Genomic DNA, 26,352 nt, shown 5'->3' on the forward strand with positions numbered 1-26,352 from the left:
TCTGTCTCAATTTCACTGTCAGGCACTTTGCCCTGGCATAGATGCTTTTCTTTCACGTGCCTTCTGAGATATGGTCAGTTCAGAAAGGATGGCTTTAGGACCATGTGACATCATATCTTTTTAATGTATGTCTTAGATTTGTTTATTCTAGGTAGGCTCCCCAAAGTGTAATTTTTTGCTTTGCTCTCAGAGCCTGGACGGAAAGATGATAGAGGAAGAGCTAGATAAGTTTTTATTTTCATGAACTTAGAGAATCCACAGTTATTTTGAAAAATTGGGATTCAGTTGCATTGTTTATTATAGGAAATCGTAGATGTTCAGCAAGATTTGAAGATGAATAGCCCCCCAGACTGTGTACATCGAAATAACTAGAGAAAAATAAGTATCCCCATTGAAGTAGGGAAAAGTATGAGATGTGTCACACTCATTCTATCTTTAGGCCTTTCCTATCTTCACACATTTGTATTATTTTGGTAGATTTCATTTGTTCTGGTAGCTGGCGGGTGGGGAGGAATGAGAATAATGGATGGGTCATGGTGGAATAGCTCGTCTGTGGAGCCTGTTCCCTGTTAAACTGATAGTTAGACCTCGCTCTAACTGGTGGTTCCATTTGGGCCCAGTGTCCTTTCCTACTCAGCCCCTGAAATGTGTACAGTGAGGTGGGTACTTCCCGAAAGTCACTGTTCATGGGCACAGATGTAAAGGTAAGCATTTGTTCATTCTGTGGACCCTTGTCCAGCACAGGCATACAGGTCTAATGTTAGACACAACCTCTTTTTGTAATGGTATATTGCATTTTTTTTTTTTTTTTTTTGAGACAGGGTCTCACTCTGTTGCCCAGGTTGGAGGATAGGGATGTGATCATAGTTCACTGTAATCTCAAACTCCTGGGCTCAAGCTGTTCTCCTGCCTCAGCCTCCTCAGTAGCTGGGACTACAGGTACTCCTGCGTAGTTGAGACTACAGGTGTGTGCCACCACATTCGCCACATTTTTAAATTTTTTGTAGAGATGAAGTCTTGCTATGTCGCTGAGGCTGGTTTTGAACTCCTGATCTCACGCAATCCTCCTGCCTTGGCCTCCCAAAAGTGCTGGGATTATAGGTGTGAGTCATTGTGCCTGGCCTGCCTTTTTGTGGAGTGAAGTGTCTTTGACCTTAAAGCTCAAATGTAACTAAGTTGAGAAAGGTGGATCATTTCAAGAGGGCTGGAAGAGAGAAAGGGAGTGGGATGTGGAGACAGTATACATTTTTAGATTTTAGTCTTTGTATAACATCATGTCTTCTTTTGAGACATTAGAACTACTGGTGAATTTTATTTATTTATTTTTAAATAAAAAAGAAACATAATATAGAATTCAAAAGATATGAAAGAGTGGGATATGAAACCTGAGTCTCTCTCTCTCCCTTCCCGACTTTCTCAGGCACCCAGTTTCCTCTCCTGGAGGGAACCACTTTTAACCAGTTTTTTCGTGTTTCTCTCCAAAGGTACTCTATGCAGGTTAATATATTCTCCTTCCCCACCTACAGACACAAATGGGGACATATGCATTCTGCACTTTTAAAAAAATCTCTAACAATATTTCTTGCTGATCTTTCTGAATCTCAGTACAGAGTAGAAGAGCTTCTTTTCTTTTTTACAAAAGGGTCTCACTCTGTCACCCAGGCTGAAGTGAGGTGGCGTGATCATGGTTCACTGCAGCCTTGACCTCCCAGCCTCAAGCAATCCTCCCATCTCAGCCTCTTGAGTAGCTGGGACTGCAGGTGTGTGTCACCACACCCAGCTAATTTTTTATTTTTTTGTGGAGACAGGGTCTCACTATGTTGCCCAGGCCGGTTTTGAACTCCTGGGCTCAAGCCATCCTCCCACCTTGGCCTCCCAAAGTACTGGGATTACAGGTGTGAGTCACTGTGCCTGGCTGAACAGCCTTATTTTTAAGGGCTACAGAGTACTCCAAAATTTCCTGTCTCAATAAAAGTAATGATAGGCAGGCAATACATGTGATATTTTCCCAGACTGAAAAAACCAGACTTCTATTGTGTATTCATGTGATAGGCATAACATCACCCTTGGAAAGTATTATGAAGGCTTTAGATATGGTACATATAGATCCCATAGGCTAGGGAAGAGGTATGAAGGTGCATCAGCCTTTTTCTTATTGAGGATTTGGGTGAGCACTTTCATGCACTTCTACTTGGGTTGATAAAGTGACATTTGGTGCAGAGCAAGCAGAGATGTTCTAGGTTATGTTCATTGCAGTTTAAGGCCTCGGATGGCTAGTGACTAGTGTCACACAGCCCATTTACTTAGGCAAATGACTAAGCATGAAATCACTGGACTTGCACTTCTGTCGAGTGCTTCCCATTCAGAGGGGACAGCAGTGTGTCCCTACAAGCCCTGCTGCAGCAGCATTTGGATACTTCGCTTCCCACCCTGAAAAGCGGAGCAGTCCTCCAGAAAAGTGACTCCAGTCAGTTCTCTCCCTGGAGCAGAGGGGAGCACCCGATCCCCTAGGGAGGTGGCTGGAGAACAGGGGGGGACTTGAGATGAACTTGCTGCCTATGCACGTGTGCCAGGGAAAGGACAGCTGAGACCCTGAGGCCACACATTGTACAATTGCTGTACCTCTAAGGGCCGAAGTCAGCAGAACTGTTTCCCAACTGCCTGTGGGCTGGCCTTGCAGGGAAGGCTGTCAAAAGATGGCCAAGTACAGGCACAAGCCTTACCTCCCTGAGAGCCTGCTCCCAGCTTCCTCTCTGGCCTTCAGCTTTTCTTAAGTGAAGCTACCCTTGACCTTTGTTGTAATTAAAACCAAGAGTTGTTCTAGAATGGGTTCTCAGGATGTCCTATGAAGGCTTTGACTTCTGGCCCTTTACAGTTCTAGTTTTGCAGAAATGAAAATGCTCTGGTAACTAGAGCAGGTCAATTATTGCAGCCAAGAGTAGTATTGTAAAGTTGGAGGGTTTTAGAGGGTCAGGAAAGAAATGAGTGGCCCATGGAAGTGTCCCTTAAACGATAACAGCCAAAGCACAGCCACCTATGGAATATTTCTTTGTTTTTCTGGACTGGCAGAAAGTGCAGGGCTTGCGAGAGTAGGAAGTTAGAGCCAGTCTCATCCAATGTCCTGTGAAATTCTAGTGTTTCTATTAAGTGCTTGCCGGGGTCTGCTTGAACCCCTCCAGCTGGGGAACTTGGTAGAAACAGCCCCACTGATTCTGTTTTTTAATAAAGTCCTTTTTAGTTTTACAAGCAAACTGGTAGCTCTTTAATGATGTAAAAATTCAAACAAGACAGATAAAGCTAAATGTGCCTAAAAATACTATTTACTCTGATCCTAGCCATCTCTCTAGAAGTAATTACTGGAATAGTTTGTTGGTATCTTTTACCCACTTCAATACGTGTATGTACAAAAGTCTGTTTTTTTTTTTTATGTAAACAGATCACATTAAGTGCATTCTGCACCTTACATTCTTTTTTATCTTTGCAGTAAGTACATCCTAGAGATGTTTTAGTACATGTAGATTTACCACAGTTTTCTTACTGCTCCATGATAATCCCGTGGTACGGATGCACTATTGCCCTGTTGGTGGACATTTAGGTTCTTTCTTTCTATTTTTGCCATTATCTATCCCCTGAGTTTTTTTAGACAGCTCTAGACTTCAGGAAATTTGCAGCTTCATCCTCAGAAACAGATTCTGGTTTCCAGGAATGTGCTGCAGAACCCGTTTGTGGAGAGCCCACATGTCTTGTCCAGTCCTTGTGTTGTATGGACGAGGACACACACACACACACACACACACACGTACACACATTATTTATTGTGACTTCTTTTGCTGGCCACTGTGCTGAACACAGTTATCTTTTTCCTCAAAACAACCCTATGAAGTAGGTGCTGTTATTATCCCTGCTTGCAGATGAGGAAACTGAGAAGTATATATATAAAAAAAAAATGTTAAGTAACTTGCTCAGAGTCATACAGCTAGTGAGTAGCCAGCCAGAATTTGGACCCAGGTAAGTCTGATTGTAGGGATCATGGTCTTATTCTCAGTGCTTTGCTGCCTTCTGTTTTTATGCTCCTTGACACCTGATACAGCATCTTTGCCCATGGTAGAACCTCAGCAGATAGTCCCTGAGGGCCATTTTGACAAGAAACCAACATGTTCAGCTTGTGAGAATAATAGTAAGGAGTGCATGCATGACCTAAGCCCTTCCTAGCATCCTTTGGCCTCGCTCTCTGCAGAGCTGTGCTCCAGCCAGCTGCCTGACCCACCAGAAGAAGGTCAGTGCAGAGGATGCAGCCTGTGCTTAGGGGTACTGGCCAAGGCCCTGCCAGCCCTGCCATTAAAAGGCTTAATTAGGCTAGTCATTAAGTTCAATTAAGCATTGGAAATGATTGTCCCTTCTAACCCTGCATTGCCCTCTAAGAACTGGATCCATTCCCAGGCAGCCTGCTCAGGAGCCAGGTTCTAGTTACGGGTGCACCTGTAAAACTGCTTCTGGTTTCAGGGCCTGTGATGCCATGGCAGGCTAGGGCAGAGTAGCCCAGAGCGAGGCACTCCAAGTACACATTAAATTGGGTTAGGTTTCTGCCTTTGAGGCCATTTCCTAAGTTCATTTCTGAGCCACCTTCTCTTATTGGGCCACCTTTTCCCCAAGTGTCATTAGGAGTCAGGACATCTGCCTGTGCAGTGGGCACAGAGCAGAGCCCTGGGCTGGGGTGAGAGGAAAAGAGGTGTAGTGTAGCAGCCCCATGCAGCCAGCTCAGTGCCCTTGGCCTCTGTCTCTTCAGCCTTACACACAAGGGGTCTCAAAGGCCCTCTCCAACTCCAAAAGGATGTGTGAACATCTGAAACATACTTTCTAGATGGCTTGCTTGAAACGAGTCCTTTTAGTTTCTGAGTTATTATATTACCTTGAAGCAAAACAGTTGACAAGCATTGAGGCAGGGCCGGGGCCAGGTGAGTAGAGGCATGAATGAACCGCCACAGTGTTTAGGATGAGCACACCAGGCTTTGCAGAGGGGAGCAGAAGGGTAGGTGGGCAGGGTAGAGAACAGCTCGTGTGCAGGGCCTGGAACTCCAGGCAGGCCCTACTTTTTTAGGAAATAGGAGCCACTGCGGTGTTGACAGGTGCGTGACTGGTGGTGCAAGGTATCACGATTTTTTTTTTTTTTTTTTTTTTTTTTGAGACGGAGTCTTGCTCTGTCGCCCAGGCTGGAGTGCAGTGGTGCGATCTTGGCTCCCTGCAGCCACTGCCTCCCGCACTTCTGAATGCCTTTTTGACATGGGACAACCTTGGGGTACTTGCAGATGTAAAAAGAAATCTGTTTCTCCCAATGTAGAGTCCTCTTGGCGCAATGTGGAAACTGTTTTCTCCTACTATACCCTCAGTGCTCCACCTCTGACACCAGATGTATAGAAGTTTTTCTCCATACACTGTAGCCAGTTCTGCAGTGGACACTAGCTGGCTGTTCTACAGTTTTACTCAATTCTGACGCTATCTGCCTGGAGTTAACATCAGATCTCACAGGTTCAGAGCTGAGTCCCACAAGACTGTCCCACATTTCCAGTGCCAGTTGCAAGCCCTGGGTTGTTTTACCTGTGCTTCTGAAGCACTGGCTGTAAATCGAGTGTTCCTATGACCCCTTTCCAACTTGATTAATTTGCTAGAGTAGCTCACAACTCAGGGAAACAAACACTTTACTTACTATCCCCAATTTATTACAAAGCATATTTTATTTCTCTTTTTTTTGTTTTTTGTTTTTTGGTTTTTTTTTGAAACAGAGTCTTACTCAGTCGCCCAGGCTGGAATGCAGTGGTGCTATCTCGGCTCACTGTAACCTCCGCCTTCCGCCCTATGTGCCTCTTGAGTAGCTGGGATTACAGGCATGTACCACCATGCCCAGCTAATTGTTGTATTTTTAATAAAGACCCAGTTTCACTATGTTGACCAGGCTGGTCTCGAACTCCTGGCCTCAAGTGATCCACCTGCCTCAGCCTCCCAAAGTGCCGGGATTACAGGCGTGAGCCACCATGCCAGGCCACAAAGCATATTTTAAAGGATGCAAATGAAGAGCTATATAGGGCAAGGTTTGAAAGAGACCCAATTGTAGGACCTTCTGTTCCCATGGAGTTGAAGTGTGCCACCCTCCCATCACGTGAATACATTCTTGCTCTCCAGCCCAGAAGCTCTCAGAACCTAGTCGTTTTGGGTGTTTATGGAAGCATCATTATGTATGCACAATTGATTAAATCATTGGTCATTGGTGATCAAATCAACCTTCAGCCCATCTCCTCTCCTGAGGTCAGGGAGTAGGTTCCCCTGGTACCAGCCTCCATCCTGAGACCATCCAAGAGTCCCCCCATTCATCTATCTCCCATCAGTCATTCATTAGCATACAAAAAGACGTATCACTTTGGAGATTCCAAGGGTTTTAGGAGCTATGTGCCAGGAAACCAAATATTTATAGTTGGCCTTTAGAACTGAGAAAGTCCACTTATAGGAGGATTTTCTTCTGCCTCCACCACCCCTGAGACAGCAAGGCCAACCTCTCCTCTTCCTCCTCCTCCTGATCCACTTCCACTTAATGAGTAGTAAATACATTTTTCTTCCTTCTGATTTTCCTCTAGCTTACTTTATTGTAATACAGTATATAGCACATATAACGTACAAAATGTGTATTAATTGACTATGTTACTAGTGAGGTTTCCAGTCAACGGTAGGCTGTATGTGGTTAAGTTAAACTTCAACTGTATGGGGGGTCTGTGCCCCAACATCCACATTGTTCAAGGGTCATCTGTATTTGGATGAAGACTAAATATGTATTTATTATTATAAATCACAATAACACACTCTTCTTAAGGGCTCACTCATCCTCATTCTTTATAGGAAGTGTTCTCTTTTCAGGCTAGACAAAGTTGTGGAGAGGGTCTGCTCATCTTTTTTCCCTGGGTTTGCCACCTTTTTCTCTAGCAGATATTGGCAATGTCTCTCATTCGCATCCTTAGAATTCTTCTCCTCCTGCATCCATTTCAAATCATTGCTTTCTCTTCTGAAACCATGTATGAAGGTTAACTAATTATAATTATGTGAGGTTGCTTTTTCCATAGGATTTGTATTCCTTCCTGACTAGAATGAGTTCTCATTTGAGATGTGCTATAGTAATTGGAGTTAAAAATCTGCAGTCAACAGAAAATCCCGTTGACAGAAGCTTAAACAGAAAGGAGTTTGTCTCACAAAAGGAGAGGTCCAGGGCTTAGCAGCCCAGCACTGTAGGCACCCCCGGAGCCAGGAGGGTTGGAGCTCTTTCCCTTTCTGCCCCACCATCCTTAGCATGTGGGCCTTTGTCACCATGCTTGTGCCTCCTGGTTGTGGGATGGCTGCTATACCGCCAAGCCTCACCTGTGTTTTCCAGGCAGAAGAAAGAATGACGTGAAAGTGACGGTGAAGGGCTCTTTCTTAGCAAGAATTTGTTTTTTGGAGGTGAGGGAGAAGAATGTGCTGCATCTTTCTCACGGGTCTACCCCTCAGCCCCAGAGAGGCTAGGAAACAGATTTTTAGTTGGGCTAATTGTCACCCCAAACAAAACTGGTATTTGAATCAAGATGGGGGAGACAACTTTGGGTGGATGCCAAGCTATTTTCTGTGGTCTGACCCTATTGAGCTGAGTTTCAGAAGTCACTGGATGAGACTGCCCTACTATAAAGACCGTGTCATGTGATGTGGAGGGTTAGGTGTGTAGGTAGTGCAGAAACCATTTCACCTAAGCTTCCCAGAGGTGGAGAATCCTTCAGAAAGATGTGAAAGCCAGAAAAAGTTGCTTTTTAGACAGGAATAAACAGAAGCGACTGAAATGAAGAAAGGGAACCAAGAGGCAGAAAAAGTAAAGCAGAAGATGGAAAAAAATGAGAGGGCTACCTGCTGAGAGATTGAGAGGTAAATTAATTGTGTTGTGGAAAGCAGTGGCCAGCTGGTGGGGAGGCTTTGTGAGCGGGTCAGAATGTTTCTCGTGTGGGGCTGGGGGTCTGTAGATGAGGTCAACAGGTCAGGTGGCGAGGGCAGGCTGCTGGACTTGCCAGTGAGGGTGGCCCGGACAGGTTCAGCAAGGGAGGCAGGAATATGTGCAAGCGGGGAAGTGGTGGGTCCCCAGAAGCAAAAAGTGTGTAGCCACTCCCCTGGGCACACCCAGCCAGCACCCATCTCAGGGTGGGGATCAGTTACAGGATCGAGGAGAAAGACGCCTCAAGCAAGGACAAGCAGCACAGGGAAGAGACTGGATGAGGACCACCAGCACCACAATAACGATGGTGGTAGCAACAGCCACTGTTCACCGAGCACTTCCTGGGTGCCAAGTTCTATGCAAAATGCTTTGCCTGAATTAACTTACTTGATTCTTACAACAACTTTGTGAAGTAGAATTTGATATTATCACCAGCTTGGCAGAGTTTAAAGTGACTTGCCCAAGAGCATGCAGCTAATGAATGATGAAACTTTGTTCTAAAGCCAGAACCTATGAAACTTTGTTCTGAACCTGTAGCCAATTCCTGCTGCTATAACAAAGTACCACAGTCTGGATAGTTTATAAATAATGGAAATGTACGTCTCACAGTTCTGGAGTCTGGGAAGTCTGAGATCAAGGCACTAGCAGATTCAGTGTTTGGTGAGGGCTACTCTATACTTCCAAGACGCCTTGTTGCTATGGTCTCACCTGGCGGAAGGCAGAAGGGCAACAGGGACTAGCTACCAACCAGCCCTTCGATAAGGGACTAATCCCATCCCTGAGGGTGGAGTCCTCATGGCCTTGTCACTTCCTGAATACTGTTGCATTGGGGATTAAGTTTCAACATCAATTTTGGAGGGGCCACATATATTCAAACCATAGCACCCTCTGACTCTGGAGCCCATACTCAGAACCACTGGCTTCAAGCTAGTTTAAATTGGGGCCTGAGATTAGAGCTCAGCACGTACACCTTGGCTGGTCTGATTCTGAGTGATTGAGCCTGGGGTTCTTAGAGTCCTCTCTGACCTGGGGAATAGGAAGGTTGGTTTCTGAGTTCCCTCTGTTTGGAAGGTTTAGCAGGTCTAGGTAGCTATCCTCTTTCCAACTGCTTGGAGAGAAAGGAAATAAAGAAGTCATATTAAGCAGGAAGAAAACAAATGGAAATGTTGAGAGCAGGTTAACTGTTTAGGAGAGGAGTATAAAGGGGAAGTACCATTTCTGTGTGCAATCGAGAAAGTTGTAGCAGGTCTGACAACAGCTAAGAAAAAGAGAAACAGACCAAGGAGAAAAATGCTTTACATTCTTAAGTAGGAAGAGAGTTTGGGTCAACTTTGTTTTGCCTAAAAGTAATTGAAAAAGGGAAGAGGCAGGCCTGCCTGCCCGCCTGCCGCCTGCCCGCCTGCCTTCCTCTCTCTGTTCCTTCCCTCCCTCCCTTTTTTTTTTTTTTTTTTTTTGTCATTGCAGTTTCCAAACCTGCACACTATACTGTCTTGATTGAGATTTTTAGGGCTGGATAAACCCGTTGCAAGGAAGGGACTGCGTGGGGGTTGTCAGAATGGAGAGCAGTATTAATGGGGAACAGATGTGGGTGGGGGCCAGGATCAAGGGGAGGCAGGGTTGGTGATCATTCACAGAGCTGGGGAGAGACCTGAGAAGCTATGGAGTCTGGCCCCTTCCGTTAGGAAATGGAGAAAATGAGAACTAGGGAGGTTAAGTGACGCTGAGTTATAGAATCTTAGAGTTAGAAAGGCCCTTAAATGTCACCTTGCCCCACTGCCCAAGGTCGTACAGCTAATTAGTATAATAGAATGTGCCTCTCATTCTGCAGCCATGCCCATTCTCAAACCTTGAGCGCTGCATGCATTTATCTCAAGTTCACAAAAAGGCCATGCACTATACTATTTGTGCAAGAGTGAATCTGTTAGAATAAAATTGTCTTTACTGCTGTCCTCTGGGACGCTCACAGAATTGAGATGTTGATCGTATGAAGCAATCTTATTGAACAAAAAAACTTCCAAGGAAGAAAGTTGTGTCCCCTGGGCCAGCCAGTCTCTGCTGTGGGGGACCTGCTGCTTTGCAGAGTGAGCAGCTGAAAGCCAGGAGGGAATGCTTAGAGATGCCAACCATTGGTTAAAATTCTCCGAACATAAATGATCTCCTTGTTCTCCCTTTGATGGATTCGGTCTCTCAAAAATAAAATGCATCTGTGAACATCACACCTACTTCTTTCCTTTTCTTTTGAGTCCTGTATGGGGAAGTACCCAAAAGCAATTTTAATACAGATGAAACAGGTTGGGCACACATAGGTATAAATATGCATAGGAAATGGAGGCCCCTCACATCATCTGAGTTTTTTCTGGTCTAGTGGGTCGGTCATTGTTTTTACTTTTTGACCCGTGCTGCCCCCACCAGAACTGAATACTGATGGCTACACCAGTTTCTCCAGGTTTCACAGCACCCGTTGTAAGAGAGCCCACGTGTTGAAGTGGCAGGGTGCCCTTGGTTCCTATGTACCAGGGATTCACCAGGGTGGGCCCTGAGCCTCCCAGGAGGCTGCCACACATGGTCCTGTGCTCCCCCAGTGGCTCACATGCCGGCAACCAGAACTGAGGCACCTTCTCTTCATGTACCTCATAGCTTGGGTGAGTCTCAGTGTATTTTTGGGGTTTCGGGGAACCACAGAATGTAAAAGAACAGAAGCAGAGAAGATGGTGGGTTAGTTACTAGAAGGAACTCTTTACAGGTTTCCCTATTATAAAGCAGAAACTTCTGTACAGGAAAAGTAAAAGACCCACTCCAGCAATTAAACATGAATTGAAATAAAGGTTTCCAGAAGCACTGAGAAGTTTGTCCCTTGACTTGTGGCACATGGTTTCTACTTGTCTCAGTCACCACATCCAATCTTGTTTATCTCCATCCTCCATCCTTGTAGCTCGGTTTTCCCAAGATTCGTGTCTAGTCCCAAAGTTATTCTTTTCCACTAGCTGTCACTTCCTCTGATCATGCCAATGGAAGAGTCTCCATTTACAGCCAGTCTTTCTTTAACACTTCTCTAACCCTGCTAATCTCCCCTTTTAATACAAAAATAGGCTGTACGCTCTTGGATTTTTGACAAACAGCAATGTCTAGCTAATAAAGTTTGTAGTTTTTAAAAAGCTGTGTGTTTTTTTTTTTTTTTTACAATTATTTCCCGGTGGCTGGTGATGATAGCTTTCCATTGAAGATACAGAGTTTTCTTTTTTAAAAAAATGTATTAAAACCAAGGAATCAATTTAAAGAAAATATTAAGTGGTTACAGAAAGTACATAGCTATAGCAAAATTGGTGAAGGTGGCACTTGGAAATGGCAGACATTTCGGGAACACTGTCATACAGCGGCTTCTTAGCTGCTTCTCCCCACCCCCAACCCCCTTCTTTCTCCCAGTGGGAAGAATAAGAACTTCTTCCATTTAACTGCTCTGTGCTGCTTTTGTACTGCAGGATACAGGGTAAGTTGCATAATATTAGATCATTGAGGAGTCTATATGTGGGCTTAAGTAACTTGAAGGGGGAAAGCAAAGAACCCATGGTTAATTTCAAGCCCCAAAGTCCCTCCTGATCCCTGATCAATATCAGTGTTTGTATTATAGAGTTGACACCAGTAATACCATCTTATTTGGTCTTATTGCTTACCCACTCAGCCCTGATGCCATTCTCATCTCCAGCCACCACCTTATCCGTATTTCAGCCACATCATGTCCCCTGCTGTTTTCCGAACACCTCGGCCCCTGCATGCCTCTGGCCTCTGTTCAAGTGGTTTCCCTCCTGCAGCTTTTCTGCCCATTGCAAGCCTCCTCATCTCTCCATTGGCAAGGCTTCCAGGAAGTCTCCCCAGATCCCCAGCTAGAATGGCTGGTTCCCTCTTTAGTGCTCCTGTGACAGTTTGCTTACACCTTCCTCACTTGTCCTGTCAAATCTGGGGCTCAGTAGAATGAGGGATTGTGAACCTCAGTTTCCAGGTCCAGCACTGCGTCCACTGGCTTCGGAGCCTTCATTAGATCTCTTTGAGGACTCCTGGTCTCCACTTCTTCATCTAGCAGCTGACAGTTTGGATGTAGTGGGAGTGTTTGGATGTGGTGGGAGTCTTTTGTTTGTTTTCTTGTTTTTTTTTTTGTTTGTTTGTTTGTTTTTGAGATGAGGTCTTGCTGTGTTGCTTAGGCTGGTCTTAAACTCCTAGGCTGAAGTGGTTCTCCCACCTTAGCCTCTTGAGTAGCTGGGATTACAGGTGCACACCACTGTACCCATCTGGTGGTGAGAGTCTTTTTGGCCTTACAGTATGTAAGTTTATGGAGGTGTTAGTGTTATTTCTGTAACGTTCTTTTCTCCTACCAGATTGTAAAATCTTGAGCAAAAGATCCCCAATTCCCAGCGCCTCTCACTCGTGCCTAGTAGATGATTAGTGATCCAGTAATGGTTTCCTGAATTAAAAAATGTTCATTTGAGAGGCCTAAAACCTCTAGAGTTCTAAACTCTGCTGCCTTTTCTTGATAGCAGGCATATTACATTTTATATGTTCCCATAACTAGCTACTCAAAGCGTTTCTGTGTATTTCAACCTTTTTTCATACATTTAGTTTGAAGCAAAACAATGGTGTCATTTTAAATGTGACCAGCAGGGGGCAACATTCTCCCAGGAATTGCCTTGTGATTCACTAGGCCTTGGCAGTCTATAGAGAGGACATGGGCATGAGTTTTTTATCGGTCTACCAGACATCTTACTGATGAACTGTGCTGGCAGGAGCTAAATATGATCTAGCATGACCTAAAACCCCAGAGTGCCAAAATTTGGGTGTTAGGGAATACCTGCCTGCTTTTAAAAGAAGGAAGAAAATACGGTACCTAGCAGCATATACTAGATGCTAAACACGTGAGTGGCAAGAACTAGGAACTGAGGGGAAAAAGGGTGGTGACTTCAGCTTTCAGGGGAGATTTAAATGAGAAATCTATTGGACGAGGAAAACTTCAGTTCATGAGAAATATCTAGCTTTTAATGAGTATTGCAGATGTGGGGGCAGCTTAGAGCAGAGGGACCCCAATTATACAATGTACCACCTGGGATTGAATGAGCAGTGTGGCCAAGATGACAATGGCAGATTTCTCCTTTCTTCACATTTGGGTTTTCACTGCAAAGACTCATTTGGCGCTTCACACATTTATAAAGTAGAGCCTTGGTTCTGGATTTGCTGGTGACATTAGATGATCCGGGAATATAGCCTTCTCTCTCTCATGCCTTGGTAAAATTTACCTCAATGAGGTTTGGAGGCAACTGTGAGATTTTTCTTGGACACTTAAAAATTATGAGGGTAGAAAACCTTGCAAGAAAATGGCATTTTGATTTTTTTTCTCCAGAGGAAGAAATTTTTACTTGACATTTTAAAAACATAAAGTAGCTTTGGCATCAATGTAGTTGGTATCTCTTTCCTGCTCTTCCCCTGGCCAGTTTTTCTTCATGCATTTGGCCCCTGGCTGCAGTTTCTTCTCTTTTGTAATGGGAATCATGCAGGTGCCTTCCTATGGCTTTGGCATTTCTCTCACCTGCAACAAGTTATAGTCAGAACCATTCATCCAAACCCTTCACATTCCTCTCCAGGTCAGAGTGATCCGTGAGGGATGGACTCACATAGGGCCTTCCACGGGCACAGGCAGGGCTCCAGGTGCTTGGCACTTTGGTCTATTTTAAGCCTGTTCTGCCTTGCAGCAGGGAGGTGGGTCTAGGGTCCAGTATGTGCTGTGGATATTAAGAGACTTCAAGGACACTTCCCCCCATTTATCCCGGTTATGTCCCCTGCTAAAATAGGTTAACGGTGTCTAATTAACCACTGAACATTGTCATGCTGCATAAAGATAGCATCCTGGCTGTTCTCTGAGCCGTGGTACTTTATCTCCATTTAGATCTCTGCAGTATTCCATTAAACTCGAGAGAAACATTTTAACTGAGATGATGTCTACATTAGGGCTGCCTTTTACCCTTCAGCACATAACCCATGTAGCAGCAGTTAAGGCCTCTTCTCTCTGGTGACGGGAATCCAGGTTGTTTTGTGGCCTCTTCCCCAGAAGTTCATGGGGTCCCTGCAGTTGGGGGTCATAACTACCTGCTAGTCCCACTTGATCATGATGGCCAGATCAGGCCCCTGATGCAGCAGGGAGGAGACAGACCCTGCAGGCAGGAATAAAACTATGAGGATCCAAGATTCTGCCATGGTCCCGTGTGGCTGAAGTCACAGATGTGCTACTGGGATCCAGCTTGTGCTCAGCTGCCCAAATCACACCATCACATGTCAGTGTGAGCTCCAAATGCCAAAGAAAGGGATTCTATTTGAGCAAAAGAATTTCAAAAAGGGAGGAATATGGAGAGAAAGGTGACTTAGCTAGATGGGATCTCTTTTTTGTCATGATGCACACTGTTGCCTTGTAAATAAAATGTATATAATAAATCACAGAACAATTAAACCAACATTAACTACCAGATCATCGGGACTGACAAAGCTACAGCCCTACTATGAGTTGAAAGGTTGTCCCTGTCCTGAAAATATTAGTTGGGTTTGAAGCAGAGGAGCATTTCCCATGCTGTTGAAATGCCTGCATGTCTCCATGGTACAAGGGTTGGGAACTGAGCTTTGGAGTCAGACACCCTGCTTGCATTCTGGCCCTACCACTTTCTAAGTAAGTAACCTTAGGCAAGTTACTTACCTCTCTTGAGCTCCTCATCTGTGAAACAGAGAGAATAAAATAAGGTACTATAATACTGAAATAAGATAATGTATACTGTATAGGACATATATGATTATATAATTGTGGAATAGTATTGTAAATACTATAATGACAGTGGCTGGTGCCTAATAAGCTCAGTAAATTTTGACTGTTGTCATCAGTCATAATCCTTCTTAGGGCAGGTTTGTGGGGGAAGGGACAGCACAAAGGAAGGGTGGGCTGAGGCCTGGGACTGGGCTTTCTTTCCCCTGAGAGTTGAGAGTTGGTTGCGCTGAGCCAGGCAGGGGAGGCTAAGCGTAGGTCAGAGAGAAGCTGGGATGAAGACCAGGAGGGGACTGGGTGAGTGTGGAGCTGAGGTACTGGGCTTTAAATGCAGGTCACAACAGCAAGACAACCCCCTTCACCTTCACATCGTCTGCCTGAGAAGCCAAGCTTCTGAGTCCTTGGCAGCTTCGTGGCTGAGCATTGTAGGCAATTTGGAAAGGGCCATCAGCCCGCTGTGATGTGGGGAGGGGAAGCCAGTCTTTGCTCCCTCACCCTGCTCCACAAGGCGGAGGTGAGAGAGAAAGTTTACTGTCACTGTCCCAGGTTAAAACTTCATTCTGCAAAATGGCCAAAGCAATCAGTGAGTGATGGAGTAGCTCTTAAAAAGAAACCTGGCATTTAATTAACTTTTCAAAGTGCTGGTTCAGCAACCTCTATGTTTTACATTTTGAATATTGAACGCGCATCTCTAATCGGATCTGGATTGCTCTGGGCCTGGTGTGGTGGACAACACCTGCTTAGTTTTCATGAACACCAGGGACTCGGGCATGAATTTCAGGATCACTCAGGAACAGAGACTTTGCCTAGTGGACCATTCAGGCCCCTTGCTATTTCTTCCTCCTCTCATCCTTTAGGTCAAGTCCATGTTCATTAACGCTTCTGTTAGAAGAAAGTAGGCAACTCAGGAGGAGAAGGCAAATAAGTTTCAGTTTTGCTGCTTAGCAACTGGAGTATTCAGCTGAATGTCTCAAGGCTTAGGGCAGGGAGTCTCGTCTACATGACTAGGTCCCATTTCTAGAAGTTACTACCTCAGGGGGATTAGGAGTAAGCCCAGCCCGTGTACATTGAAAAAGCTTCCGGGGGTGAGTCTTGTGCACCACTGTTGAAGAATGACTAATTTAAAAGATTCTCTCCAGCTTCCAATTCGCTGTCTATACCATATCGTGCCTTCCATAAGGAGAGAAAGTCAAGAAGGGACCGTCTACACAGTAAATCCAAGCGGATGTCTGGGTGCCTTAGGGATATTAGATAATCAACTGGTATCTTCCTTTGAAAAGGCTTGAGGCAAAGTGTTTGGAATCTAGGGTGAAAGTCGGGAGACATGGATTCTAGTTTCAGCCTCATCACTAACTAGCTCTGTGATTTGGGTGAAGCCCACAGCCGCAGTGCCCAGCGTCCCTCTCTGTGTATAAAACTGTGCTGCTGAAACCTGCTTTTCCTCTTCTCCAGAACTCAGCCGAGGTGGTGTTTGTAGATGTGAATGTCTTTGAAGAGTATTGAAAAGTGCTCTGTGTGAGGTGATCTCACTGGAATTATGATTTGCCAGGTTCCCCAAACGTCTAATAGCCACTTTTGGGGGAAAAGGCACAGGGGCCCTGAGTACAGAAATAAACCAGCAGCCCAAGGCTATGCTGATCTCAGCTCTGCAGACAGCCTGTCAGAGAGGGCTGGGCTCAGGTCACACAAGCCTCATCAACAGCCTCAGTTTCCTCAGAAGTTGGGAATGAAGTGTCTCTGAAGAGGTGCTCCAGAACCCATAATTCTTCACCTCAACCTCTGTCCCCACACAGTCTGGGAGGAAGAACTTCCATATCAGATTCTTCTCTGATTCCCTACCCTGTGGACTGTGGTAGACTACTGTGTTTTAGGTTCTTGTTTGTTTGCTTGCTTGTTTGTTCTTAACCTGTCACCAGTAGTTTAAAAATACAGTCAGGGCTGAGCACAATGGCCCATGCCTGAATCCCAGTGCTTTGGGAGGCAAAAGCAGGAGAATTGCTTGAGGTCAGGAGTTTAAGAACAGCCTGGACAACATAGTGAGACCCTGTTTCTACAAAAAATAGAAAAAAAATTAGCCAGGCACAGTGGCACGCACTTGTAGTCCCAGCTACTCAGGAGGCTGAGGTGGGAGGATAACATGAGCTGAGGAGTTTGAGATTGCAGTGAACCGTGATCTCAACACCGCACTCCACTCTGGGCCACAGAGTGAGACCCTGTCTCTAAAAAAAAAAAAAAAAAAAAAAAAAGGTAAATTAATAAAAAATAATCAACACCGCACTCCACTCTGGGCCACAGAGTGAGACCCTGTCTCTAAAAAAAAAAAAAGTAAATTAATAAAAAATAAAAATATACTTCATGACTGGGTGTCTGTATATATAAAACAGGAAACAAAACGTTTACATAATACCTATCCCTACTATTTTCAGCACACGGTGTTTTCTGTGCTATTAAAAAAGAAAGATGAAAGAAAAATTTTAAAAGGAAAGGCAAGCTGGTGGTGAGCCACTAAATTGGTTTCATGGCTCACTAGTGGGTCATGACCTGAAGTTTAAAAAACATCGTGCTAGATTCTGTGTCTTGCTGGGCTCCTTGTCACTGCACTAGCCTGAGGTGCCTTTGAGGACCAGGCAGATAAAGTAAATCTGTGAAGTGGGGTTTTATTTCACAATGGCACCTTCAGTCATATTCTTGAGATACATACACAAATTATTTGCATATTTGCATTTCTATAAAGAAATATACTCTGCCAGTTTTCCTAAAACACACTCCCCACTTTGTCTTTTTGCCTCCTCATATTTGATAGCTGCATAGCTACAGGACGTACTTTGCCAGCCTCCTTACTCCTATTGGAAAACCAGCAGTGCAGATCACGTAATTCAGGACTAGTTCTGGACCCCCAGTGTTTGGGAGCAATGCAGGGTCGGGGGAGCTCAGGTTCATCCACTGCACGTCCAGTATTGCCAGGCTAAAAAGTTAAACTAAAAAGTTAGAGTCCAGAAATTTGGATTTTTATACAAAATCTCCCCATTTTGGCAATGAATTTACATTAAAACAGAACAAAACAAAAAATAAACAGACAGCAGTATGGTTTAGACCAAACTCATCTGCAGGCTAGGTAAGGCTGGGAAGTGGCCAGTGTTTGGTCTGTGACCCCGATCAGAGGCAGGGCGCACCATCCCACTCAGTGCGCTCCCAGAACCCGTTATTTCTGGCAGAGATAGAGAGAATGAGAGAGAACACGCCACCTGAGGGCATCCCTGCTGCCTGTCCTTGAGGACTCCATTTGATCTTTCTTCCTTCCTCTGTTGGGAGAAAAGAGAGAGGGGAGAGTCCTTGGGCTCCCCCTAGAGTGAGAGAGAGCAGGATGTGGGCTCAGCCGCGATTAAGCTGAATATTAAACCCATCCCCCTTTTGGATGTTGAGTGGATAAATGGCAATCAATCAGCCTCCCCCCAAAGATTAGCATTATCATTATTGTTTCCTTGAGACAGAATCGCCACTGGGTTTGCCACCGCACATTGTGTAGGGAAGGAACGATTCGGTCATAACTCCTGAGGGTAATTGGAGACGAATATGTCTCTTATGTACACAACAAAGGCGCCAGCCTTTCTTCCTAGCCTCTTTAATCCCGGGATTCTTCTCTTATCCCTGTTTTCATCCAAGCACATCTACCCTTGGTGACATTAGCTGTGTCATTCGGACAGTGGGGGTATAGAGTTTAACTTCATGAGGACAATTAGAGGCATTGGTCCTCGGGGACGGCGTGAACTGGGAAGACAGCTTCTGTCCTCCCACACAGAAGGTGGCTTTGGTGGCTACTGGGCGCTCTTCCTTTAGGATTCCGTTGACAGAACAGGCATTGGAAGCCTATGGCATCCAGCAACACCAGGCTGGGGATGCCCTGGGCACCCTGCAGTGGTTTCTCTTTGGTGCCTCCCACTACCCATTCTGTCTCCCTCTGCCCTCATAACCCTCATTGCTGAGTCTCCTTTATCTCTTTAAGGGTCCGAAACTGCAGCCTGGGAGATTCCCTTAGAGTTGTTATACTCTGTTCTTCCAGCTTGACCTACCCATTCTCCCACCTCACTTCAGCCGTCATTCTTTCTTTTTAAAAATAGTACAGTTGATAGAGTCTAAATTCCATGGAAAGCAGTCTATTTAAACTTTGACTTTTTTTATTTTATATTATTAATTTTTTTTGAGATGGAGTCTCACTCTGTTGCCAGGCTGGAGTGAAATGGCGCGATCTTGGCTCACCGCAACCTCCACCTTCCGTGTTCAAGCGATTCTCCTGTCTCAGCCTCTGAGTCGCTGGGATTATAGGTGCCCAACACCATACCCGGCTAATTTTTGTATGTTTAGTAGAGATGGGGTTTCACCATGTTGGCCAGGCTGGTCTCAAACTCCTGACCTCAAATGATCCACCCGCCTTGGCCTCCCAAAGTATTAGGATTACAGGCATGAGGCACCGTGCCTGGCTGAAATTTTTATTTTTTAATTGACAAAAAAAAAATGAATGTAGAATTCTACTTTTGGCAGGGAGAGTTATTTGCGTTTTGTAGGAATTGCTGGTTGGCTCCTAGAAACCAATTCTTACTGGCAAGGCTGGTGGCCCACCCTGTCAAGGTCTACATCCTGCCTCCAGGCCATTTGCCACCCTTTGCCCCCATCCTTTGCTCTTGCTCGTCATGGTGCTAGATTTCTGACTTAAAATAACTCATTTAAAACAAACAAACAAAAAACCCTACAATAACAGAATTGTGGAAGTTTTCAGACATACAAAAATGTAATCTCCATGTACCCAATATTCAACTTTAATAATCATCAACAGTTCGCCAGTCTTATTAGAAAACTTCACATCAGTGTTTCTCAGAGTGTGAGTAGTGACCCACTTAGATTAGAATTTAAAAATGCATGTTCCTGGGCTGCCCCCACCCATCTAGACCAGCTGATTCAGAAATCTCCCTGCCAGGCCCACCAATCTGCGTATCTAACAGGCCCCGCGGATGGTTCTTATGTACCCTGACGTGTGAGAACCACTACCGTAGATACGCGTGTGTCAGCCAGGCCCTGGCACTCCTCACCCACCATCACTCAGAAGGTCCTCTCGTCCTTTGTGTGAAGGGCACAGAAAAGCAGTTCCGAAGCCTGAAGCCTGAACTGTGAGGCGAGGGCATCCCTTTTTGCTCGTTGCAAGCCGCAAGTGCTGACAGCTAACAGCACCAAATAAGACCCAGGGTGTCAGTCCTAAGAAAGCACTCTATAAATCAGTCAGTTAATTGCTGAAAGAAAAGAGGGCACTGAATCATCTGTATCTATTTGAATTTTAAGCCACTCGCTCAACCTGCACTTACACTGTCAACAATTCAATTTGGACTGAGGCTGATATAAAGCTGTAAGAAGGCACTACAGCATCTTCAGTTCTCTCATGCTGGTTGTGGGGCTTGTCTCTAAAGAGGACTGCAGACAAATAAAGCACTTGAGATATACTAATTTGCCTCCACTTTTGAAACCTTCCTCAAGATACTACCTGGTGCATGAGACTAGTGGGCTCTCAGAAACCTTGTCTTTTCTTTTTTTTTTTCAGGTTTAGGAGGAAGGCTTCTGAAGAAATAGAAGAGTATGTTTCCAGTATTCTTATTCTTATGGTACCCTATGTTGATCTTGGTCAACAGTGCGGTCTTGGTGGTCATGATCTGTTCCACCTATGTTGAACACAGTGTTAGAAGTCTGGGGCTAGAATTATTGATGCCTGCTGAATCCAAGGTTTGGTTAATCCCGCTTCCTCAACTGAAGGTCTGGACCCTGGCATTGATGCTCATGTCCTATCTCCCACTGTGTGGTTTTAGAATTGTATGTCCAGGTATCAGGGTACTGGCGCATGCCTTCTGCATTATTGATATAGATGGGCAGAAGCAATACCAGCTTCTAAGCCTTGCCTTCTCATAAGACTTATATCAGAAAAGAAAGAAGTTTTCTAGATAAAGGTGCTGTGAAGGTAGGGCCACCCAGTTTCCTACTCCCAGGGGTGGAAGCTGCATTCATGTCATAGCCTTTGTGATGCTGTCCTCTGGAATAGTGCATTGCACAGCCTGTGCAACCACACACGGCATACCCAGTGGCCTAGTTAGGTTTGACTGGGTTGACAGAGAAAAGCAGGTTCAGGGACATTTTCATCTAGGAGAAAGAATGGATACAATAAACATTTGGGATGTTCCTTTCTGTGTTTGAAACTCATCTTTTGCTCTCCTTTTCTTCTTTTTTGGGGGCAGTTTTCGCCTCAAACCACAGAGCCTGAATGGATCAGATTATGGAGGAGGTAAGAGGCCCTTGGAGGAAGTCAAAAGATCTTCTAGAGAGGCCCCAGAACATTTCATGGGCTACAGCTAAGGCACCGTTGGCTGTAGCATTACTGAAGACATTTGCAGTGGTCTCCTGACGCATGCTGATGCACGTCTTCATGCCTTGCTGAATGCTGCCACCTCTACCTGGAGTATCTCTCCCTTCTTTATCTGATAACCCTGCTTATCCTTCAAAAGGTCAGCCAAAGCATCACCTCCCCTGAAACATCTTCCCTTCCCATCCTACTCCCTCTCTCACCAGATGTTCTTTCTCCATGCTCCTCTAACCTCCTTGGCAAACCAACATTGTAATAACATGGCCAGTATTTACTAGGTGTTGACTATATCCCAAGCACTGTCCTTCCAGTTTACACATGTTAAAGCATTTTCTCTCACCACAACCCCGTAGTACTACTATTATCCCCATTTTACAGTTGTGGAAACGAAGGCATGGAGAGGTTAAGTAAGTTGCCCAAGGTCACAGAGTTGCTAAGTGAGTAGAGCCAGGATTTGAGTACAGTTAGGATGTACTGTGCTTTAACTCTTTGTTGGCTTGATTGTTTTCCCACCAGACCTCTAAGCTTCTTGATGGCAGACAACACATGTTCTTTATCTTTGCATCTCCAGTGTGTGACGCATAGTAGTTAGTTAATGACTAGCTATATAAACGCAGAGAAAACAATACTAAAAAGGCAAGTAGCTGTGGCACAGTGGAAACCTATGTTCAAATATCAGGAGAAAAGATGAAGTTTGTGTGTGTCTCTAAAATGAAGCCTTCTAGGGAGGAGATTATGTAGGGGATCCAAATTATTATTGTTATTATTATTATTATTTTTTGAGACAGAGTCTCGCTGTGTCACCCAGGCTGGAGTGCAGTGGTGCAATCTCGGCTCACTGAAACCTCTGCCTCCCAGGTTCAAGCGATTCTCCTGCCTCAGCCTCCCGAGTAGCTGGGGTTGCAGGTGCATGCCACCACACCCAGCTAATTTTTTGTATTTTTAGTAGAGATGGGGTTTCACCATGTTGGCCGGGCTGGTCTCTAACACCTGACCTCAAGTGATCCTCCTACCTTGGCTTCCCAAAGTGCTGAGATTACAGCCGTGAGCCACCGCGCCCGGCCCCAAATTGTCAAAGCCTTTTTTTTTAGACACACTTATTTATAATTTTCACACTCCTTGTTTGTTTGTGTAGATCCTAGTTTCTGTTTGGCATCAGTTTCCTCCAGCCTGAAAAACTTTATCATTATTTTGTAGAACAGGTCGTCTGGCAAGAAATTCTGTCTGCTTTATTTGTCTAAAAATGTCATCCTCAACTTTTTACCAGACACGGAATTCTAGGCTGACAATTTTTTTCTTTTAGCATTTTAAATAGTTATTTTATTGTCTTTGGCCTTCTTTCTTTCTTCCCTCCCTTCCTCCCTCCCTCCCTCCCTCCCTCCTTCCCTCCCTCCCTCCCTTCCTTCCTTCCTTCTTTTCTCTTCTTTCCTTTTCCTCCTCTCCTTTCCCCTCCCCTCCCCTCCCCTCTCTTTTCTTTTCTTTCTTTTTTTGAGACAGGGTCTCACTCCATCGTCCAGGCTGGAGTGCAGTGCCATGATCTTGGGCCCACTGCAACCTCCACCTCCTGGCTTTAAGTAATTCTCCTGCCTCAGCCTCCTGACTAGCTGGGACTACAGTCACATGCCACCACACCCGGCTAATTTTTGTATTTTTAGTAGAGATAGAGTTTCACCATGTTGGCCAGTCTGGTCTCAAACTCCTCAAGTGATCCACCCACTGTAATAGGCGTGAGCCACCTCGCCTGGCCTACATTGTTTCTGATGAAAAGACAATCATTATTCTTACCTTTGTTCCCCTGTATGTAATGTATCTTTTCCCCATCTGCTTTTAAGATTTCTTCTCCATTATCAGTTATTTTCAGCAATTTGTTCATAATGTGCCTTGGTGTGGTTTTCTTTGTGTTTATCCTACTTGAACTTCTTGAGTCTGTGGATTTATAGTTTTCATCAGATTCAGAAAATTTTAGCCAATATTTCTTTAAATATATTTTTCTTCCCTCCCACTCCTTCTAATTACAAGTTTGTATGCCCACACAATTGTCTCCACAGGTCATTGAGGCTTGGTGTTTTTTGTTTTTAGTCTACTTTTTTTCTCAGTGCTTCAACTTGGATCGTTTCTATTGCTGTGTAACTGGTCTTTTCTTCTACAATGTCTAGTCTGCTTTTAAGCCCATCTAGTGAATTATTATTTCACATATTTTTTTCAGTTCTAGAAGCTCCATTTGGTTCCCTTTTGTATATCTTCCATTAATCTTCTCATTCTGTGTATGTTTTCTTTCATCCTTGATAGTAGCCTTTATATAGACTAAGTATCCCTTATCCAAAATGCTTAGGACCAGAAGTGTTTCGCATTTCAGATTTTTTTCAGATTATGGCATATTTGTATTATGCTTATCTAGTTGAGCATCCCAAATCCCAAAATCCAAAATCTGAAATCCTCCAATATACATTTTCTTTGAGCATTATGTCAGTGCTCAAAAAGTTTTGGATTTTAGAGCATTTTGGATTCTCAGATTAGGGATGCTCAGCCTGTACTAGCTCTTTTCATGTTCTTTGGCCACTAATTCCATTATATCTGTCTTTTCTGAGTCTTTTTTTTTGAGACAGTGTCTCACCTCGCTGTGTCTCCCAGGCTGGAGTGCAGTGGCTGTATCTCGGCTCACTGCAAGCTCCGCCTCCTGGGTTCATGCCATTCTCCTGCCTCAGCCTCCCAAGTAGCTGGGACTACAGGTGCCTGCCACCATGCCCAGCTAATTTTTTGCATTTTTAGTAGAGACAGGGTTTCACCATGTTAGCCAGGATGGTCTCAATCTCCTGACCTCATGATCCACCTGCCTCAGCCTCCCAAAGTGCTGGGATTACAGCTGTGAGCCACCGCGCCCAGCCTGTTTTTCTGCTTCTTTACATGATTAGTAGGTTTTGATTGGATGGTGGACATTGTTAATATCATTATGTTGAGTCTGGATCTTGTCTTCCTTTAAAGACTGACATACAGACACTCTTCAACTTACAGTCTAGATAAACCCATTGTGAGTTGAAAATGTTGTAACATAAATCAAAATATCATAATCCATAACCCCCTCTTGAGTCAAGGACCACATTGAACGTGTATTGCTTTTGCACCATCATAAAGTTGAAAATGCGTTAAGTCGGTCAGGCGCGGTGGCTCATGCCTGTAATCCCAGCACTTTGGGAGGGCAAAGCGGGTGGATCGCCTGAGGTCAGGGGTTCGAGACCAGCCTGCCCAACATGGCGAAACCCCATCTCTTCTAAAAATACAAAAAATTAGCTGGGCCTGGTGGCGGGCACCTGTAATCCCAGCTACTCGGGAGGCTGAGGCAGGAGAATCACTTGAACCTGGGAGGCGGAGGTTGCAGTGAGGCAGAGTTTGCACCACTGCACTCCAGCCTGGACAACAGAGTGAGACCCCATCTCAAAAAAAAAAAAAAAGAAAAAAAAAAAAAGAAAATGCATTAGGTCAAACCATTGTAAATTGTGGAACATCTGTATTTGTTTTGGTAAGCAGTTAATATATTTTCTTAAATCAATTTGAGCATTTTGAGAATTGTTTCAAAGCTTCATTAGGGCAGGTCTAGAGTTAGCCCTAAACACTAATGCCTGGTTGTTCAATAAGATCTCTGTACTCTAGCTGAGTGGAGCTGAGCCTCCTCCAGTTCCATATAAGTGCTGGGGATTGTTCAGCTCGCACCTTTTCAGTAGTAATTGAAATATCATAATGCAGTCTATGGCCATACCACCCTGAATGCGCCAGATCTTGTCTGAAATATCATAATGCGTAACCCCCTCTAAGTCAAGGAGGTTGTGCTCAAGTCTGCCCAGGCTTGTGGAGTTTCACCCTGTAGAGGCACAGCTTAGTATCCAGTCGGTCTGGACTTCTAGAGCTTTTCCTCCCCATTAGCTCCGCAGTCTTTCAGACTTTGCTTCTAAAATTCCAGCCACTTAAGCCCCACTAAACTTCAGTCTCCCTTCAACTCAGTGAGACCTTCATGCTATGTGTGGGGCTCCCTCAAGCTGTGCCAAAGTCCAGGAATGACTTCTAGTGACCTAGGGCTTACTTTATCTGTTTTCCTGCTCTCAGGAATCAAAGTCTTAGGCTGCTTATTATCCAGTGTCTGGAAACAGTAGTACCACATATTTTTCCTCCAGTTGTCTAGTTGTTTATGGCAGAAGGGCAAGTCTAGTACCGCATACTCTCTCATGGTTGGAAACGGAGTCTTAAAGCCTTTTTTTGGAACACCTTTGCATGTGACTACACACAAAGAGAATTCAGTCTGTAAGACTTAGATAATTGTCTGATAATCACAAGACTAGGGAAAGGATCAAAAAGAACATCTATGAAATATTCTGGGATGGTGGTTAAAATGTATAATCCCAGGCCATGCGCTAATCAGAAGCTAGAGCTGGGGAATCTGCATGAATTTAAGTAAGCTCCCCAGATGAATATTTGACAACTCTGTAGGGACTGGGGACCAGTGAAGGCAGGAGTCCTGTGAAAAAGTACTTCTGCCTCATCTCATTCTGGGCAGGGGTTGGGGGGCAGTAAAGATGGAAGAGTCGTCATTAGAGGTCAGAACACTCCACACTCTAAGATTTAGTAAGACCGTACTCTCATCATTCTCCAGCCTTTTTCTTTGCTTTCCAGTATCTCTTCATGACAGATCTTCCTCCTTAGCACTACCCACTAACTTCCTTTTAGACTTCTCCACCCACTAATAATTCCCAATGACTATATTAAATATGAGATCTTGCATTTCTGTTCTCAGAGTCTGTTTTCCCAGATAGGTACCTAAGATGTCTTTTGCCAGTGCTAAATTGTCAGCTCAGAGATTGGTGGCTGCTGGCCACACTTGCGATCTGCCTGTCCTCGCAGACTGCTTCTTCAGCCATTGGTTGCATAGGACAGTAAGGTGACCATCCAAAAAGATGTACCCAAGGACTGAAGGAGGCAGAGTGTCTGCCAGACGTGAGCAAAGCGGGTAGGTGGTTAAGGAGCAGTGTGCATGGAAATTGTAATGCTAGAGCAACGATTCTAGAGCCTCTGGTTTGAACCGGCATGAGGGAGAGTGGTAATGAAGGCTGTTTATTTGTAGTGTGAGGATCTGGCGAGTCTTGAAGGTGTGTAGAAGTGAGTAAAGGGCAAGTTATTTCC

The 26,352-nt window shown here is 44.7% G+C and overlaps 1 protein-coding gene across 3 annotated transcripts in view; it reads left to right on the forward strand.

The window, feature by feature from the left end:
• Positions 1-26,352, forward strand: part of IFT43 (intraflagellar transport 43) — a 102,469-nt gene that overhangs the window by 57,013 nt on the left and 19,104 nt on the right. For 2 of the 3 annotated variants that reach the window (XM_054448056.2, XM_063651924.1), the window contains 2 exons: positions 20,374-20,406; positions 21,059-21,105. The exons of the other annotated variant lie outside the window; for it this stretch is intronic. In XM_054448056.2, coding sequence (XP_054304031.1) covers positions 20,374-20,406; positions 21,059-21,105 — 80 coding nt within the window. The remainder of the gene's footprint in view (positions 1-20,373; positions 20,407-21,058; positions 21,106-26,352) is intronic. 3 annotated transcript variants of the gene reach the window in all.

The sequence above is a fragment of the Pongo pygmaeus genome, chromosome 15 (assembly GCF_028885625.2).
Source record: "Pongo pygmaeus isolate AG05252 chromosome 15, NHGRI_mPonPyg2-v2.0_pri, whole genome shotgun sequence".
NCBI lineage: Eukaryota > Metazoa > Chordata > Mammalia > Primates > Hominidae > Pongo > Pongo pygmaeus.